The 16,885-nt window shown below is 38.3% G+C and overlaps 1 protein-coding gene across 1 annotated transcript in view; it reads right to left on the bottom strand.

The window, feature by feature from the left end:
- HGSNAT (heparan-alpha-glucosaminide N-acetyltransferase) overlaps positions 1-15,070 on the bottom strand; it is a 48,808-nt gene extending 33,738 nt beyond the window's left edge. The window contains exons 1-2 of the mRNA XM_031950807.1: positions 14,623-15,070; positions 3,877-3,998 (exon numbers count right to left, since the gene is read on the bottom strand). Coding sequence (XP_031806667.1) covers positions 3,877-3,998; positions 14,623-15,055 — 555 coding nt within the window. The 5' untranslated portion in view covers positions 15,056-15,070. The remainder of the gene's footprint in view (positions 1-3,876; positions 3,999-14,622) is intronic.
- Between the last annotated feature and the right edge of the window lie 1,815 nt (positions 15,071-16,885).

Here is a 16,885-nt window from a genome sequence, read left to right as displayed (position 1 = left end):
AAGGAAAGAAAGAGGGGGAGAAAAATTTGGAACACAAAGTTTTACAAAAATGAATGTTGAAAACTATCTTTAAAGACATTCAGAAAAATAAAATACTATTTAAAAATTCTTAATGATCACAAAAGGGATTACTATGAATATTTTGGAATGTATGGAGAATTTCGTCTTATTGATGGTTTCCCTCAGAATAAATCTAATTATAGTTTCTGATTCAAAAGATATGGACATTTTATTTACTTTATTTGCATAATTACAAATTGCTTTTCAAAATTTCATCAGTGTATTTATCACAATCCCTCCGACACTATTTCCAATTATTGTCAATTTGCAGAGTGTACAATGATTTATATTTTTCTTGTTATTGATTTGGAACATTCATTCACATGACTTAAAATAATTGACGATTCTTCTTCTGGAAAATATTTCTTCATATTTTTGATTACATATATGTGTGTATATGTTTGTGTGATTAATTCTTTTTGTGTATATATGTACACACAAAAAAGTAGCCACATACACACAAAGAATAAGTCACACACACATATACTTAAAGGACTTTAACATCAAACTAAAAAGGATCCTGATATGAATTTCATCCACCAGGTCTTGTTTTCATCTAAGTGTTTACAATGAACAGATACAATACTATTTGTTGAATTCTCTTCCACTATCCCCAGCCATATATAGTTACTTACACATTTTAAAATATAGAAGTATTTTATTTTCCATACAAATAATTTTTACTTAAAATTAAAGCAAGGTTAGAAATACAAAAATAAGACATTACTATAAAGTTACCAGAAGTCGATTATATGATTTGCAATTTGGATGAAATTCTTCCCAAAGGAGAGTAGAACAGATATTCTGAAAAGAAAGGCTATTTCCCAAGGAATGATAATGTGGATACATAAAGATTCTGAAATCAAAGATCGGCCAGTAAGGGTCACAGGATGAGCAGAAGAGGAAGAGGAAGAAATAGTGATTCATTGTTGAAAGGTATTAAGACAACTACTAGTTGACCTGGTAATAATAGTAGAAATCTATTTTCACTCTGTCCTCCTGAGTTCAAATCTGGTTTCAGACACTTAATATTCCTAATAGTGTGACCCTGGGCAAGTCACTTAACCCCAATTGCCTCAGGAAAAAAAATGCACTAAATAGGGGTAATAAATAAGATAAATCAATGATTCTAATGTAAAGAGGAAAATTTAATTAATAAGAAACACTAAGACTTGGTGGAATGAGATTCATGACTAGAATCTCAGAGAACACACCTTATATAATCAAAAGAAACAGCCTAGAGTCAAAAAGGGGTAGAATCACTATTTAAGGATGGATTGAAGTACCCAGGTGAGAGGAAAACAGGGCAGCCAAAACAATGAAGTTTTAAGAGCGTTTATTACTGGCCAAGACTGATCCCCCAACACCAAGACTGAAGGGGTCAGTAATGAGTGGCCTCAGGGCCACATATTTATAGAAAGGAGAGAGAGAGACATCAAAATGTTTGTCATAATAAAAGGAATTTCTATTTTAAGCAGGAGGAAAAAGTTATCACTCTAAGGGGGTCATTCCCAGACAGCAATAAGCAGTATTTCTTGAAGCTTATCAGGTTGTCAAGGTCTTGGGTTTGTCAGGACAGCACATCTGGGTTGTTAAAAATACCATCTGCATTAGGGAGTGAAGAACTAGTAATAAATTTCTAACTACAAAGATTCAAGATTATATTTCTCACGGTCTCATTTGGGGTGCTTTTCCACTTCAGGATAAGACAATGATAACTTATAACAGAGAAAACAAAGAGCTGTTCCATTCCTAGTTTTCTTCTGACGAAGAGAATGACCTTTGGACTAGAAAGAACTATACAAAAAGTATAATTTGTATAAAAAGTAGTTAATAGGCAATCAATGCCTTAGATAAGTAAGAAAACAGTTAAAAAAAAAAATCTGGTTGCCCTTGAAAAGTTCAAGTCAAATAATTGACCCAAATAAACTACATCATAAAAATGGAAAGAACTAGCAGATATGACTGCTAAGCCATCAGCGGTGATCTCTGAAAGACTGGGAAGAACTTGAGACACATTGCAGGACCGGAGAAGGGCAAATATTCCAATTTCTCAAAGATTAAAAGGATGGACTATAAAACATAGGCCACTGAGTTTGATTTTTGATTCCCCAAAAACTTCTAACATAAATCAAAAGTATGACCACTAAAAAAGGAAGCAGTAATCAATCCAGTATGACTTTATCAAGAGCAAGTCCAGTCATGCCAGATTAACTTTATTTCCTTTTCTGACAATTTCTCTAGCCTGATAATGAAGAGTAATGCTACTTTGCCTAGATTCTATCAAAGTATTTAATGACGTATCTTGAGCTTTTCTTCTGGAAAAGATAGAGAAATATGAAACAGAAAAAATACAACATAGGAAGATTTAGAAGTTATTGAATGGCCATAAACAAAGAATGGTCGTTAATTAGGGCATCAATGGCAACTTGGAAGGAAGTCTCCCAGAGACCTATACTCAGCCTTGTGTATTAAATATTATCACCACAGACTTGGATATGGCAATCTATCAATCAGTCAGCAAGCATTCATTAAGTGCCAGGAGCTGAGGATACAAAGAACAAAAATGGATTTCCATCACATTTATACATCATAATTTGTTCAGCTGTTGCCAACTTATGGACACCTCTTAAGTTTCTATTTCTTTGCCACCACAAAAAAGGATTGCCATAAATATTTTTGCACATATGCGTCCCTTTAATCTTACTTTGATCTCTTTGGGGTACAAATCTAGTAGCAGTATTACTTGATCAGAGGATATACACTATTTAATAACTTTTGAACCATATTTTATGTTTTCCAGAAAGCTGGTGGAACCAGTTTGTGGTCCCACCAACAGTATATTAGTGTATCTTATTTTCCCAGAGCTCTTCCAGTATTTATTTTCTTTTTTGTCGATTTTGTCATCCTGCTGAGTAGACCTTCAAGAGTTGTTTAAATTTGCATATTTCCAATTATTTGTGATTCAGAGCCTTTTTCTCATATGGCTATTGATAGCTTAGATTTATTTTTATCTGAAAACTATTTACTCATATCCTTTGATTATTTATCAATCAAGAAATGGCTCACATTCTTTAAAATGTTAATTAGTTCACTATATACCTTAAAAATGAGACATTATCACAGAAACTTGCTACAAAGATTTTTTTTTTCTTATTTCCTGCTTCTCTTCTCATTTTTAGCTACACAGGTTTTGTTGGTGGAAAAACTTTTTAATTTTATATAATCAAAACTGTTTTATCTCATACAAACCTATCTCTTAGTTGCTCATAAATTCTTCCACTACCCATAAATCTAACAGGTAATTCCTGTGTTCTTCTAATTTCTTTATGATGTTATCCTTTATTTCCAAATCACGTACCCATTTGAAGCTTATCTTGATGAACTGTATAAGATGTTGGTCTATATCTACTTTCCACCAGACAACTTCCCAGTTTTCCAAATAGTTTCAGTCATATAGTGAGTTCTTCCCCAATAGATAAGATCCTCAGGTTTATCCAGAAAACTAGGCTACTGTGCTCATTTGTTTCTATATGCGGTATACTTGATCTGTTCTATTGATCAACTCCTTTACTTCTTACTTACTCCCAATTTTTTTTTGCTGATTATAGTTTTGTAGTGCAGTTTGCATTGTGATAGTTCTGGGCACCAACTATAAGGCAACATTTGAATTCAAGTATTCCTGACTTCAAAATCTAATACTCATTCTTAAAGAATTACATGGGTCTAACAAGCATTGGGAATAAGAATACATTTGTCTAAAATAAAATAAAAAAATTTTAAATGCTTACTTGAAAAAAAAAAGAATATGCTTACTTGATAACAGTGGTCGGAAAGCCAGTAGACATTCAAATCTCCATCTCCATGGTGAAGTTCATAGTGGATAATTAATAAAGCCTGATCCATCTTCAACTCAGGGAATTTTCTTTTGTTTACATCTGGTGCCAATTAAGATGCAAAAGGAAAGAAAACAGTACAAATTGAATTATTCCTCCAGGAAAGTTATACACATTGAAATGTTGGTTGCAAACTAGTGATTTTCAAAATTCATTCTGAGACTCTTCCTTCCTCACCATACCAGTCTTTGAATATCCTGTCACATTTTATACTTCAATTTAACATTATTAAATTCCTACTATAAATTAAATATTGTCCTATTCATAGTACATAGTACAAAAAAGAAAGAAAGAAATCATTCCACCTTCATGGAGCTTACATTCTAGTAGAGGGGTATAATATACATATGTATTTAAGCATAAGCTATAGAGAGAGAGAAAGAAAGTGTATACTAATGGGGAAGGGAAATGGAAGGGAGTATTAAGGAAGGTTTCATGAAGGAAGCAGGACTCAAGCTGTGCCATGAAGAAAGATCGGGTATTCTGAGAAGCACAAATGAGAATGGAGTATATTATAGGCATGGAAGATGTATGTAAAAATAGGCAGGCAGAAGATGGAATGTCAAAATCCATTAACAACTATAGTTCAATATGGCTGGAATTTAGATGAGTAATATATAGCATAATTCTGGAAAGGAAGGTAAAAATAGAATGGATAATGAGGGAATTGAGGGGATTAGGACAGCAAGTAATTAATTGTGGGAACTGAATGAACCACATTGACTCTATCTTGTAATTCAGTTCTGGAGCCAGCTCAATTCCCTTTCTATTCAATTATGAGTCTAGTCAAAATTCTGTCTCTTGAGAAAAGTTTATTCAATTGTGGGAAATGGAAGAAAAACTTACTGCATTATTTGAACCTAGTTCCGTGCAGGTGGGGAGCTGGACCAACCTTCCCTACTACTTAGAGATCCTGACCCAAGGATCTATCAGGGATCCTCAAACTTTTTAAATAGGGGGCCAGTTTACTGTCCCTCAGACTGTTGGAGGGCCAGACTATAGTAAAAACAAAAACTTTGTTTTGTGGGCCTTTAAATAAAGAAACTTCAAAGCCCTGGGTGAGGGGGATAAACATCCTCAGCTGCTGCATCTGGCCTGAGGGCCATAGTTTGAGGATCCCTGATTCTAGGTTATTTTGATGAGAAACTTCATTCAGTTCCAAAAACTGAAGCAAAGAGTTTTCTCACAATTATATATCTGATGCAGCCCATACATCTTATCTGAAAACTGATCCCATTCTATTGTTTCCATATTCCTTTGTATGTTCACAGATACATGGGAAGAGTGGGAAACCTCTTTTTTTCTGAATTCAGAAAGGGCATTCCAACTTGGAAAAGTCCCAAATCTTTTCTCCAATTAAAAATCAGATTACTTAATCTTGCATTGTTTCCTTTTCATTAACTGCCCTTATTTTATTAATTATTTTTAATTAATTAAGACCTGTATTCAGGGTCCAAGCCTAAACTGAAGAGGTCTGCTCCAGAATTGTCAAGCAATTGGCAAGCACCGCTTAATAAATTGATATGGCTCCAAAGATCAAACCTTTGTTTCTCCAGTTGTTTCATCTTTCACTCATCATAGTGATGAGCCCTAAATGACAAGCATATGTTTTTTGGTTTGTGTTTTTTTAATTCTAAAAGCAATAGGGACCCTCAAAAATCTGTGAAGAGAGGAGTGACATGGTCAGACCCTTGCCTTAAAAAAATTATTCTGGCAGGTATATGAAGACTAGATTGGAGAGGGGAGGGGCTGGAATCAGGGAAATTAATTGGAAAGTTCTTAAAATAGCTCAATCAAGAGGGACATAGGCTTAGACTTTGGTCAAGCTTAGAAAGCAGGGGATGTTAAAGATATAGATCAATGGGACTTAGCAACTGATTAAATATAGGTGGTAAAGGAGAAGGAAGAGTGAAAGGTGACACTGAGGTTGTCAATCTGTGTGAATGGGAAGATGTGGCCATCTTCAACAGAAATTGTAAAGTTTAAAGGAAGAATAGCAATTTAGAGGGGAAGATGATGATGCATTTAAGTTTCCAATGGAACACTCGGATAAAGATGTCCACTGCAATACAAGACTAATTGATAGAAGAGAGAAAGAGAGATTTGAGAGTCACTTGTAGAGAAGTGACAAATGATACATAGGAGAGAAGGGGGAAAAAGGTAAAGACCTGGAGCTGGGGTGATGTAGAGGTGAAAAGTCTAAGCTAACACAAATGAGAGTGCAGGGAAGAATGGGTTTTATTTGGCCTGTGACAGCTCTAAATCACATGAATTAGAGAAGCATTTCATCTTCACAAACTCATACTTTATCAAAATGTGAAACCCTTATTGTTATAGATGTCTCCATATACTAGGGGATGCAGGAAAACTGGGACATTGATGCATTGTTGGTGGAGTTGTGAACGAATCCAACCATTTTGGAGAGTAGTTTAGAACTATCCTCAAAAAGTTATCAAACTGTGCATACCCTTTGATCCAGCAGTGTTACTACTGGGATTATATCCCAAAGAGATTATAAAGAAGGGAAAGGGACCTGTATGTGCACGAATGTTTGTGGCAGCCCTTTTTGTAGTGGCTAAAAACTGGAAACTGAATGGATGTCCATCAGTTGGAGAATGGCTGAATAAATTATGGTATATGAATATTATGGAATATTACTGTTCTGTAAGAAATGACCAACAGAATGATTTCAGAAAGGCCTGGAGAGACTTACACGAACTGATGCTGAGTGAAATGAGCAGGACCAGGAGATCATTATATACTTCAACAACAATCTTAGATGATGACCAGTTCTGATGGATCAGGCCATCCTCAGCAACGAGATCAACCAAATCATTTCTAATGGAGCAGTAATGAACTGAACTAGCTATGCCCAGAAAAAGAACTCTGGGAGATGACTAAAAACCATTACATTGAATTCCCAATCCCTATATTTATGCACACCTGCATTTTTGATTTCCTTCACAAGCTAATTGTACAATATTTCAGAGTCTGATTCTTTTTGTACAGCAAAATAACGTTTTGGTCATGTATACTTATTGTGTATCTAATTTATATTTTAATATATTTAACATCTACTGGTCATCCTGCCATCTAGGGGAGGGGGTAGGGGGGTAAGAGGTGAAAAATTGGAACAAGAGGTTTGGCAATTGTTAATGCTGTAAAGTTACCCATGCATATATCCTGTAACTAAAAGGCTATTAAATTAAAAAAAAAAAATGAATTATGCTTGGGAAAAAAAAAAAAAAGATGTCTCCATATACTAGTCAGTCAACATTGATCACCCATTATATGCAGAGATCTATGGAGTTGATGTTGAGTTCTGAATGTCCAATTTCTAGCTAAAATAAACATGGGAATAATAACAATAATAGTATTTTGTACAATTCTTTAGCACGTTCTAGAAGGAGAAATTTCTTACCCTGCCTTCATATGCCAATGACTTAACTTTTGTTTTCAGCAAACAATTCTCATTTTACATAAGGAAAAACTGAGTTTCAGAGAAGTGATTTATTGGAGTCACAACCTTGTAATCAATAGTAGAGGGAGGATTCAAACTCCATTTTCTCTAGGCTTGTTCTATAACCAAATAATTTTCTTTTGGTGAACTTGACATAAAGGCCAAGTAAAATAGTCCTAATGAGTCCAAAAAAAATGCTTCATCTAACATTTAAATCAATAATTTTTACACCTATCACATTTTCATAAAAACTGTCATCCAGACACAAATACCACTGTCTTCTATTTGTTACTTTGATTTTTGGAATGAAAAGCTCAGGCTTTATCTCTTATCTTTTCCTCTGTTAAATAATATTTTATTAGACTCAGCCTATCATTTGAACCCATGAAAATCTCTGTGGGTCTTAATTCTGTGATCCAGTGCATTAGTCATTCTTCCAGCACTGTGTCATCTGCAAATCTGGTAAATATAAATTCTATGTCTTCATCCATGTCACTGATAAAATGTTCAACAACACAGGACCAAAGACAGATCATTTAACAACTATTCTTTAGGTCTAGTCATTTAACCAATTCTAAATGTGCTGAATTGTAAGTTATCACTATAGTTTGGTCTATATTTCTTTAGCTAAACCACAAGGTTAGCATGAGAGACTTCTGTTAAGTGTTCTACTGAAATCCAGTTAGACCAATATCCTACTTACTCCATCACTAAAGGAAATGAGTTTATTCCAGGATGTCTTTGTCTTGGTGAAACCATGCTGGCTCTTGATGAGGATCCATTTCCTTTTCAAAATGCTCAATTCTAGCCATTTAATATTATGCCCTAGGAAACAGTTTAGCTCTCCCACTCATGCTCTTTGTTGAAAGCTAAGTCTTCTGTTAAAGACAAGGGCATAGCACATTGTAAACCAGAGCAATGAAAAATCTGACTTAAATTGGTGATTCCATGAATTACCAAGGCTTCCCTTATCTTCCAAGATTCTAAGATACTGACGTTTCAAATATCTTCTGTTGTATGAATTTATTTGGACTAGGTTTTCCCTCCATTAAGGAATAAGTCAAAGAGAGGATAATTTTTTTTTAAATCAAATAATATGATGACTAGTGTTTAAGTGGGCCAACAGTGATAGAAAGGCATCTGGGCAGATAGGAAAGCTCAATGGTTTTTCAATCAAAAGATCTGGGTTCAAATCCTACCTCTGATACTTATTAAATAAGCAGCATGGTGGACAAAGTGCTGGATTTGAAATCAGAAAGCTCCAGGTTTGAATCCAACCTTAAACATAAACCTAATTTCTCTGAACCTGTTTCCTCATATGTAAAAATGATATAATATCAATTACCTCACTGAGTTGTGTTGAGGATCAAATCATATATTATTATATGTCAAAAGAAGAGTTTTGCACACTTTCAAGTGCTAGATAAATGTCAGCTATTATTGTTAGTGATACGAAATTGGGCAACTCACTTAAATTCTGACTCTTGGTTTATTCATTTGTAAAATGAGGATGATAATAATAGTACTAATTGTTCACAGTTAAATAACACTTTCTTTTGTTTCTCCTTTCACCCTTTCCCTCATCACTAGTGTTTTGCTTCTGATCATCACCTCCCTCAATTTACTCTTCCTTTTTTCAGTCCCCTCCCCCACAACACTTTCATCATAACAACCCTGTAAGGTAGGTTATGTAACTAACTGTCCCTTCCCAATTTTCATCCTTCCTTATTAAATGTTCTAGCCAACTCATCAATATACAAACATACACACATACCTGGGTATAGATACAAATATACACATATGTATATATCTTTCTACTCACCACTTATTTAAGTAGATGTGTGTATATAGATAGACAGACTTTTCTACTCATTATTTACCCTTTACCCTGAAAATCTTGTCTGATATCACTGAAAACTGATTGAAAAGAACCATTCTTGAGCCATGATCAATTAATCCCCATTTAAGACTTCTAAAATGGACCTGACTTACCTGGCATTCCATAAGTAAAGTTACATTATGGATAGTGCCTCTTGTCCCAGTAAAGTCACTAGTGAAAATATACCCCAAGAATATAATTAAAAAGAGAAGATAAAATCCAATAAGTATATTAAAAATTATAATTAATAGTAACAAACTGGAAACAACATGAATCCAATAACTAGGGTCTGGCTAAATAATATTGTATATCATTAATTCCAATTAAAAATTACAAATTTCATAAATATATAGAAATATACAAAATTAAAAATGCAAAGCAAATAGTCCTAGCAGAATACACGATTGCAAAAAAATTGCATAATTATGTGAGTGACCAATCAAAGTGATGGGAAGGGGGAGATAAAGAAATAACTGACAGTTATTGGGTTTTGTTCAAAACTGTTTTTAAATTATGAAAGGTTCTGAAGAACCTTTTTGTTGTATAAAGTTAAATTCATGAAAAAGCATATTTAGAATTTAGATAAGTTGAAACTGTTATTTTAAAAAAGAGTAAAAAACTCTATAGTTACTACTCTGATACCCTAGTAATGTGGAAGGAAGGAAACAAAAGTTGCTAAGTGTCAGGCATTTTACAAATATTATCAAAATTACCCTGAGACAGAGAGATGCTGTTATCCCAATTTTATGATTAAGGAAACTAAGGCAGTGTCTTAGCTACAGTCATTAAGCTAATAAGTAATTTCAGTCATATCCGACTCTTTGTGATCCCAATTGGGATTTTCTTGGCAGAGCTACTGGAGTGGTTTGCTGTTTCCTTTTCAGTTCATTTTATAGATAAGGAAACTTGGGCAAACAGTGTTCTGTGACTTCCCAAAATTCACATAGCCAATAAGTGTCTAAATATGAATTTGAGTTCAGAAAGATGATTCCAGGCCACCTAGCTACTAGAGCTATGAAACGACTGAATCCAAATGTGAATTCAGGTATTCCAGACTTCAGGACCAGAGCTCTGTCCATTGTGGCACCTAGCTGTCCACCACATGCTCAAAGGAAAAATACACCACCTTCCTCTCCAAATCTATTTAATAAAGCAATAACTGCTACATTTATGTAACATAAGGTAAACTACTGAAAAATAATCTACGTTTCTTCATTTCATTTGATTCCCACAACAATTCTACAAAGTAGTTACTAAGAATGTTATACCCATTTTACAGGCTAAATGACTTGTTCTTAATAAGGCAAACAGTTAAATTCTGTAAGCAAGATTTAAAAACAGAAAAAATAGATTAACGATGAAATGCACTTAGTAAACCTTAAGGAGCAATATAAACGTTAGCAATTATTATGATTATTGCTTCCAGACATTATGCCTGGGAAACTTCATTCATCTTTGGAATTCCTATCCTGGCCTGCTATATATGTCAGGCTGGCTCCAGATCCTACTTCACATTCTATCCAGCCATATCCCTTCCCACTGACATCCCCCCCCACTTCATAACCCCCCCCCCCAACCAACTTATGGCCATCCAACGGACTTCTCTGACCAAAACACCTTTCCCTGCCAATCCCTGTGTGATTTTTGCCAATTATACTGCAAGTTCTTTGAGAATACCTGGAATATCTAGCTTTGATACCATCTCTCCAATGCTTGACAAATTGCCAAGTCAACAAGTATTTTTCTAATCCTCACTAATGATGCCAGGCACAGGGAATACAAGTAGAAGCAAAAAGAAAGCCAGTCCCTGCCCTTTAGGAGCTGATATTTGAATAAGAGGAAATAACACATTATAAGCTCTTACTAAATGACTTCTCTTTGATTCATTCATCCCTTCTTGACTTGAGGTCTATTCCCAGAAACATAGAATAGACAATCAATTTCATAATTTGTGTATTATCTCTGCCTTCCTACGGGGTTATTTCCCCATTCATTGCTGCCCACAATGAGGGATAGGCAAGTAAAGTAAAATATCATCTTAATCCTCTTTTTCCTGTCTTGTGTCAATGACTTCCCCCAGTCAAATAATATTATAAAATGATGATAAGCAGCAGCTAGGTGGTGCAGTAGATACAGCACCAGCCCTGAATTCAGGAGGACCTGAGTTCAAATATGACCTCAGACACTTAACCCTTCCTAGCTGTGTGACCCTGAGCACAACTGACTAAGCAAAAAAAAAAAAATAATTAATTAAATGATAATAAAAATTGCTCAACAGAGGTCTTGAGTGGTCTTTACCAGAATCCAGAATTGAAGAATTGTACTAGAAGACCATAAGTAACCTGGATGGAACTAATGATACCAAGTGATCCCTCTGAACCTCAAAATTCATTTGATCAATGCAATTATATTCAACAAACAATTATTAGACACCTATTTTGTACAAGATGAGAGGTAGCATGATTTAGTAGACAAAGAATGGCCTAGGAAACAAAAATCTGATTCCAAACCTTTTGTCCATCATGAGCAATTAAGTCACTTGAGGGTTAGGGTTATGATTTAGGATTAAGGTTACCCTATCTAATATGGAACTATTTATGTATATTTTATCTCCCTTATTAAATTATAAGCTCCTTTGGGAGTGGCTAGATGGCACAGTGGACAGAGCACCTAAAGGGTCCTGGAACCAAGAGGACCTGATTTCAAATCCAGCCTCAGATAATTGACACTACCTATGTGACCCTGAACAACTAACTCACTTAATCCCAATTGCCTAGCCTTCCATTCCTCCCCCCCCCCAAAAAAAAAAAGTAAACTCCTGGAGGAAGGCATTATTTTTGCCTAGCCTCAATACTTAGCCCAGTATCTTAAAACCTAATGAGTACTTAATAATTATTGACTGACTGGAGGCTCTGAAGATATTGCAGTGAATAAAGAGCTGCACCTGGAGTCAGGAAGATCAGCCTCAGACTATTACCAGCTGTGTCACCTCAGGTAAGTCACCTAACCACTGTCTGCCTCAGTTTCCCCATCTGTGAAATGGGGGTAATAATAATAGTACCTACATCTCAGGATGTGAAGATCAAATAAGATACTAATTGTTAAAGTATTTAACAGAGTGCCTGGAATTATATAAATGTTAGTTATTATTTTTCGTTGTGTGATCCTGGTCAAGTAACTTAACCCCTATTTGCCTCAATTTCCTCAATTGTAAAATGAGGATGATGATAATAATAGCATCAAGTTCCCAGTGTTGTTATAAGGATCAAATGAGATACTAATTGTAAAATGCACAATACTTTGGCACATGGTAAGCATTATACAAATGCTAACTATAATGATGATGATGATGATAATAATGTTGAAGGAACTCCTATTAGGTACCAGAAATCCAGGATGTAAGTGATTTCCCCTCCCCCTTTCATCCATTTAATTTCATCTCTTCTAAAATACAGGATTTAGGAAGCATCTGGAGCATCTCCAAATTCTTCCAAGAATTATAGGATCATTATCACAGTACAACTGGCAAGAGCCAGAAATCCTCCTGCTTTTGTCAGATCTGGGGTATCTGACTCTAAAGCTCTTCATCTTTCAGCTCCTTCTCAACTGCGTCACTTCTTCCTGATGGTGGGTGGATGTACAAGGTGGGCAAGGAACAATTGGTTTCTCATGGGAGCAGACAGGATGCCTGGAGAAGGAAACAATGTTCCCTTCCAATCTCTCCCAACATTAAGGCAACTAAGTGTCTGGTGGATGATGTATAGAAAGCCTCAGTTTAAATTCTGTCTCTTAAGATACAAATCATGGGGCCAGGAATTTATTCTTTTTCAGCCTTTGTGGGTGAATCACACCTATTTCCCAAACAAATTTTGATTTGTCGACCAAAAGGAATAATAAAGGCAATACAAATGTTGGCTAGTATTATCATCAATTATGCAATAATAGACAACTCTGGATGGAGAATAATTTATAATGCCTTACTGATATTATTTGGTAAATGGCACTCCTTTTTTAAAAATATATATCTACAAGGCATATGAAGGCAAGCATAGTGCCAATATGGGAAGAAAAAAGAGGGAAAAGCAGGATTTTTTTTTTTTATTTTGTTCTTTAATCTAGTAGGAAAGGGGTTTTTTTGTTTGTTTGGGGGGGGGGGAAATTGTGGAGAAGGTTCTTTGTCTTTTGTTTTGGGGGAAGGGGTTTGGGTGCTGAGGTTCTGCATGTGATCTATCAGGATTTCAAATACAACAACGTTTTTTCTCCAAAGAAGGAAAGAAATTTAGTATCCTGCTTTTCACCAAAGCTTAAAAGGGGAGATAATTGAGAATAAGGGTAGGGTGGGGTGGGATGGGGTTGAGAGCAAAACCAAAGCCAATTCAAACACCTTAAGAGAAGAGGGGAGAGTGGGGAAGGAGGGAGAGAGGTAGCCTGGAGAAAAAGAAAAAGGGAGAACAAGACAAAGGAGGAAGAGAGGGAGAAAAGGGGAAGGAAGGAAGGAAAAAAAGGAGGGAATGTGTTCGTGCATGTGTGTTTTCTGCGTCTGAATGTACTGTGTTGGCTGTATGTCTGCACAGGCACATCTGCAGCTAGTGTAAGACTCCAGACTGTGTTGCCAGGGAGAGAAGGCTGTGCGTGTCTGCTGTGTCTAAATGCACATCTACGTGCGCACACACACACTTATTGGGTGAGGTATGATTTCAGATATATGGATGTACGTTGTGGCTAAAAAGGCAACATTTTGGGCGACTTCCCACGGACAATGGGCATCGTATTGATTGTCTTCTCAGTGGGTGGGGGAGGAGCAGGAGAGACAGACAAAATTTGGAACTTAAAATTTTTAAATGAATCTTTTAAATGTCTCTAGGTTGCATGTCATTAAAGGTCATGTGTGGCGTGTGAACTACAGGTGCCTGTGTGTGTGTCGTTAGGGAGGCGGGGAGGACGATGAGTGTGAGCGGGGCGATTCTGTGTGCAGGTGTATGACTGGGGGGGGTATGGACTGTCAGGAGCCACGGAGTATGTTCTGCGTGACTGTTGCATGCGAGCTGTGTGCACACTAAAATGGCTGTCGTGGGACGACAGATGTGTTGCCTGGGAGACATGGGGCATGTCGTGTGGGAATGCGAAGGGTGGGGGTCTGTGCAGGGGGCTCAGATGTGTGTTGCCCGCAGACGTGGCGCATGTTGTGTGTGTGTGTGTTGGGGGGGGGGGGGGATACTGCGTGCGAGCTGTGGGGTCTGTGGGCGCAGGCACTCATGCAGCCGGGTCACGGCGGATGGGCGCCCACACGCCCGGGGCTGCCGGCCGGGAGGTCCCCCCTCACTCACCCCGAGGCTGCTGCTCCTGCAGCTGCTGCTGCCGCTCTTGCTCCTGCGTGTCCGGGCCCGGGAGCTCCCCGCGAGCCAGCAGCGCGGCGCTGAGCACCGAGGCGGCCAGGAGCGCGGCCGCCAGCGCCCCGCGGGCGCTCCACAGCCCCCCGCCCATGTCGTGGTCCGCCGCCGCTGCCCCGGGCTGCCTTCGCGCCGCTGCACCGCCGCCCGGCCTTCCTCCTGGGGCCGCTCCGGCTCGGGCTCCGGCTCGGGCTTGGGCTCCGGCTCCTGCTCGCGGAGTCCGCTCGGCGCGCGTACGCTCCCCTCCGCAGCCGCCGCCGACTCTGCCGCGGAGCCCGCGCCACTCGTCTCCCCCCTGCCCAGCCGCCGCCGCCGTCTCCTCCCCCGCCTCCTCGCGCCGGGCTGCTGTCGTCGTAGCCGCCTCCGCCATGAGTCATCGGCTGCTCCGGGAGAGGGAGGGGGAGGCGGGGCCAGGGCGGGCGGGGGCCGAGGCCGGAGCTGAGCGGGCCGCTGCCGGAGCCTGCCCTCCGGGAGGTTCCGATCTGGTGGCATCTGTGGGGGAGTGATGCGTGTGTGCGCCGTTAGTGCGTTACGCGCCCGTGGAGGTGGAATGTGTATGTGCCGGTGCGGGTGTGCCCGGGCATGTGTGGGTAGGGGGCGCAGATGTGTGCTATAGACGCTGTGTACACGCGTGTATGTTATGTGGACATGTGTGCATGCAGGTAGATAACAGGCGTGTGCGAAAATGCTGTAGATACACGTGTTATAGCACTTATTGCGCATCCCTGTGCTATTTAGCCACGTATATATAGGTACGTACACACATGTACATGCAAATGGCATGGGGTGTGCTTTAAATGCTATAGATACATATGTGCATGTGTGTTCATGCCCGTGTATATTTATACATACAGGTAGATAACAGGTGTGTTCTGTAAATGCTATTGTATACATGTGTGTGTGTGTATATATATATATATATATACAGCTGGATAGCACTGGTGTGTGCTAAATGTATACATAGATACACATACAGGTAAATAGCATCGGTTGTGCTATAAATGCTATCCATCTCTCTCTCTCTCTCTCTCTCTCTCTCTCTATATATATATATATATATATATATATATATACACACATATATATTCGTATATGTGTATATATGTGGAGGCTGTTAGGTTGTTGTTTTTCCTTTGTTCTCCAAGAGGATGTGACATGATTTCAGTGAGGGAGGGCTGTGCAAGGTCACCTGCCTCACTTTCCCCTCTAGAGCCAGCTAGTTCCAGTGGCCAGATATAGATCAAGATGACTAGAGATGTAATGAGACCTTGACCTTTTTAAGCTAAGGTTTTTAACCGGTCTCCTTTTGACTCGAGGCCATACCCATTCAGTAATTAAGGTAGTTGGCAATTGTGGCAAAGAATGTCCTTTTTCACCTAGTCCAAAAAAAATTTCTGAATGAATCTGGGAGGGGAAGATCCTCAGGTTTTCTGACCAAAGCAGAAATAACTGCTATATACATTCAATCTGAATCAATCAGGATTCAAACAGTGACCAAGTGAAGCTGGACTTGGGATCTATTGGTGGCCCATCGATGAGAATCAGAGTAGTTTGGGTTTAAAGCCTAGTCCTTAAGAAAGAAATCCAGACAGTAAACTCCAAGGTATCTTGGGAGGTTCAGCTGCCATAGTGCACAAAGAGCACAGAAATCAGGAAGAATCATCTTGAGTTCAATTCTAGCCTCAGACAACTTAGCTGTGTGACTCTGGGCAAGTCACTTCACTGTTTGCTTCAGTTTCTTCATCTGTTAAAATAACTGGAGAAGGAAATGGCAAGCTGTTTCCAGTCTTTGCCAAGAAAACACAAAAAGAGTCAGACATGACTGAACAACAACATAGTACCATTTAGAATCACAGAATCTCAGAGATAGAAGGGAAGAGAGGAGCTTCTGTCCCACCTGTTCCTAAATCAAGTTTCCTTTTACAGCATACAGTCATCTGGCTTTCCCTTGACAACCTCCAGTAAGAGGGAATCCACTCCTTTCTCTACTTAAGCTGTTTTTCCTTTAAAAAGAGCCAAAATCTTCCTCTCTTAGAACTTCTACTCATTCCTCCATGTTCTGCCCTCCCAGAACATGGGAGGTCCATGCAGAAATTTACTCCCTCTCTCTCCAATATTGCAAACCTTCAAATAATGGAAAAACAGCTATCATATACTTTCTAAGTCTTCTTTTCTCAAGGATAAATATTTTCAGTTCCTC

The sequence above is a fragment of the Sarcophilus harrisii genome, chromosome 2 (genome assembly GCF_902635505.1).
Source record: "Sarcophilus harrisii chromosome 2, mSarHar1.11, whole genome shotgun sequence".
Lineage (NCBI taxonomy): Eukaryota > Metazoa > Chordata > Mammalia > Dasyuromorphia > Dasyuridae > Sarcophilus > Sarcophilus harrisii.
The sequence above is the reverse complement of the archived record's forward strand: the minus strand, read 5'-3'. Positions and strand labels throughout refer to the sequence as shown.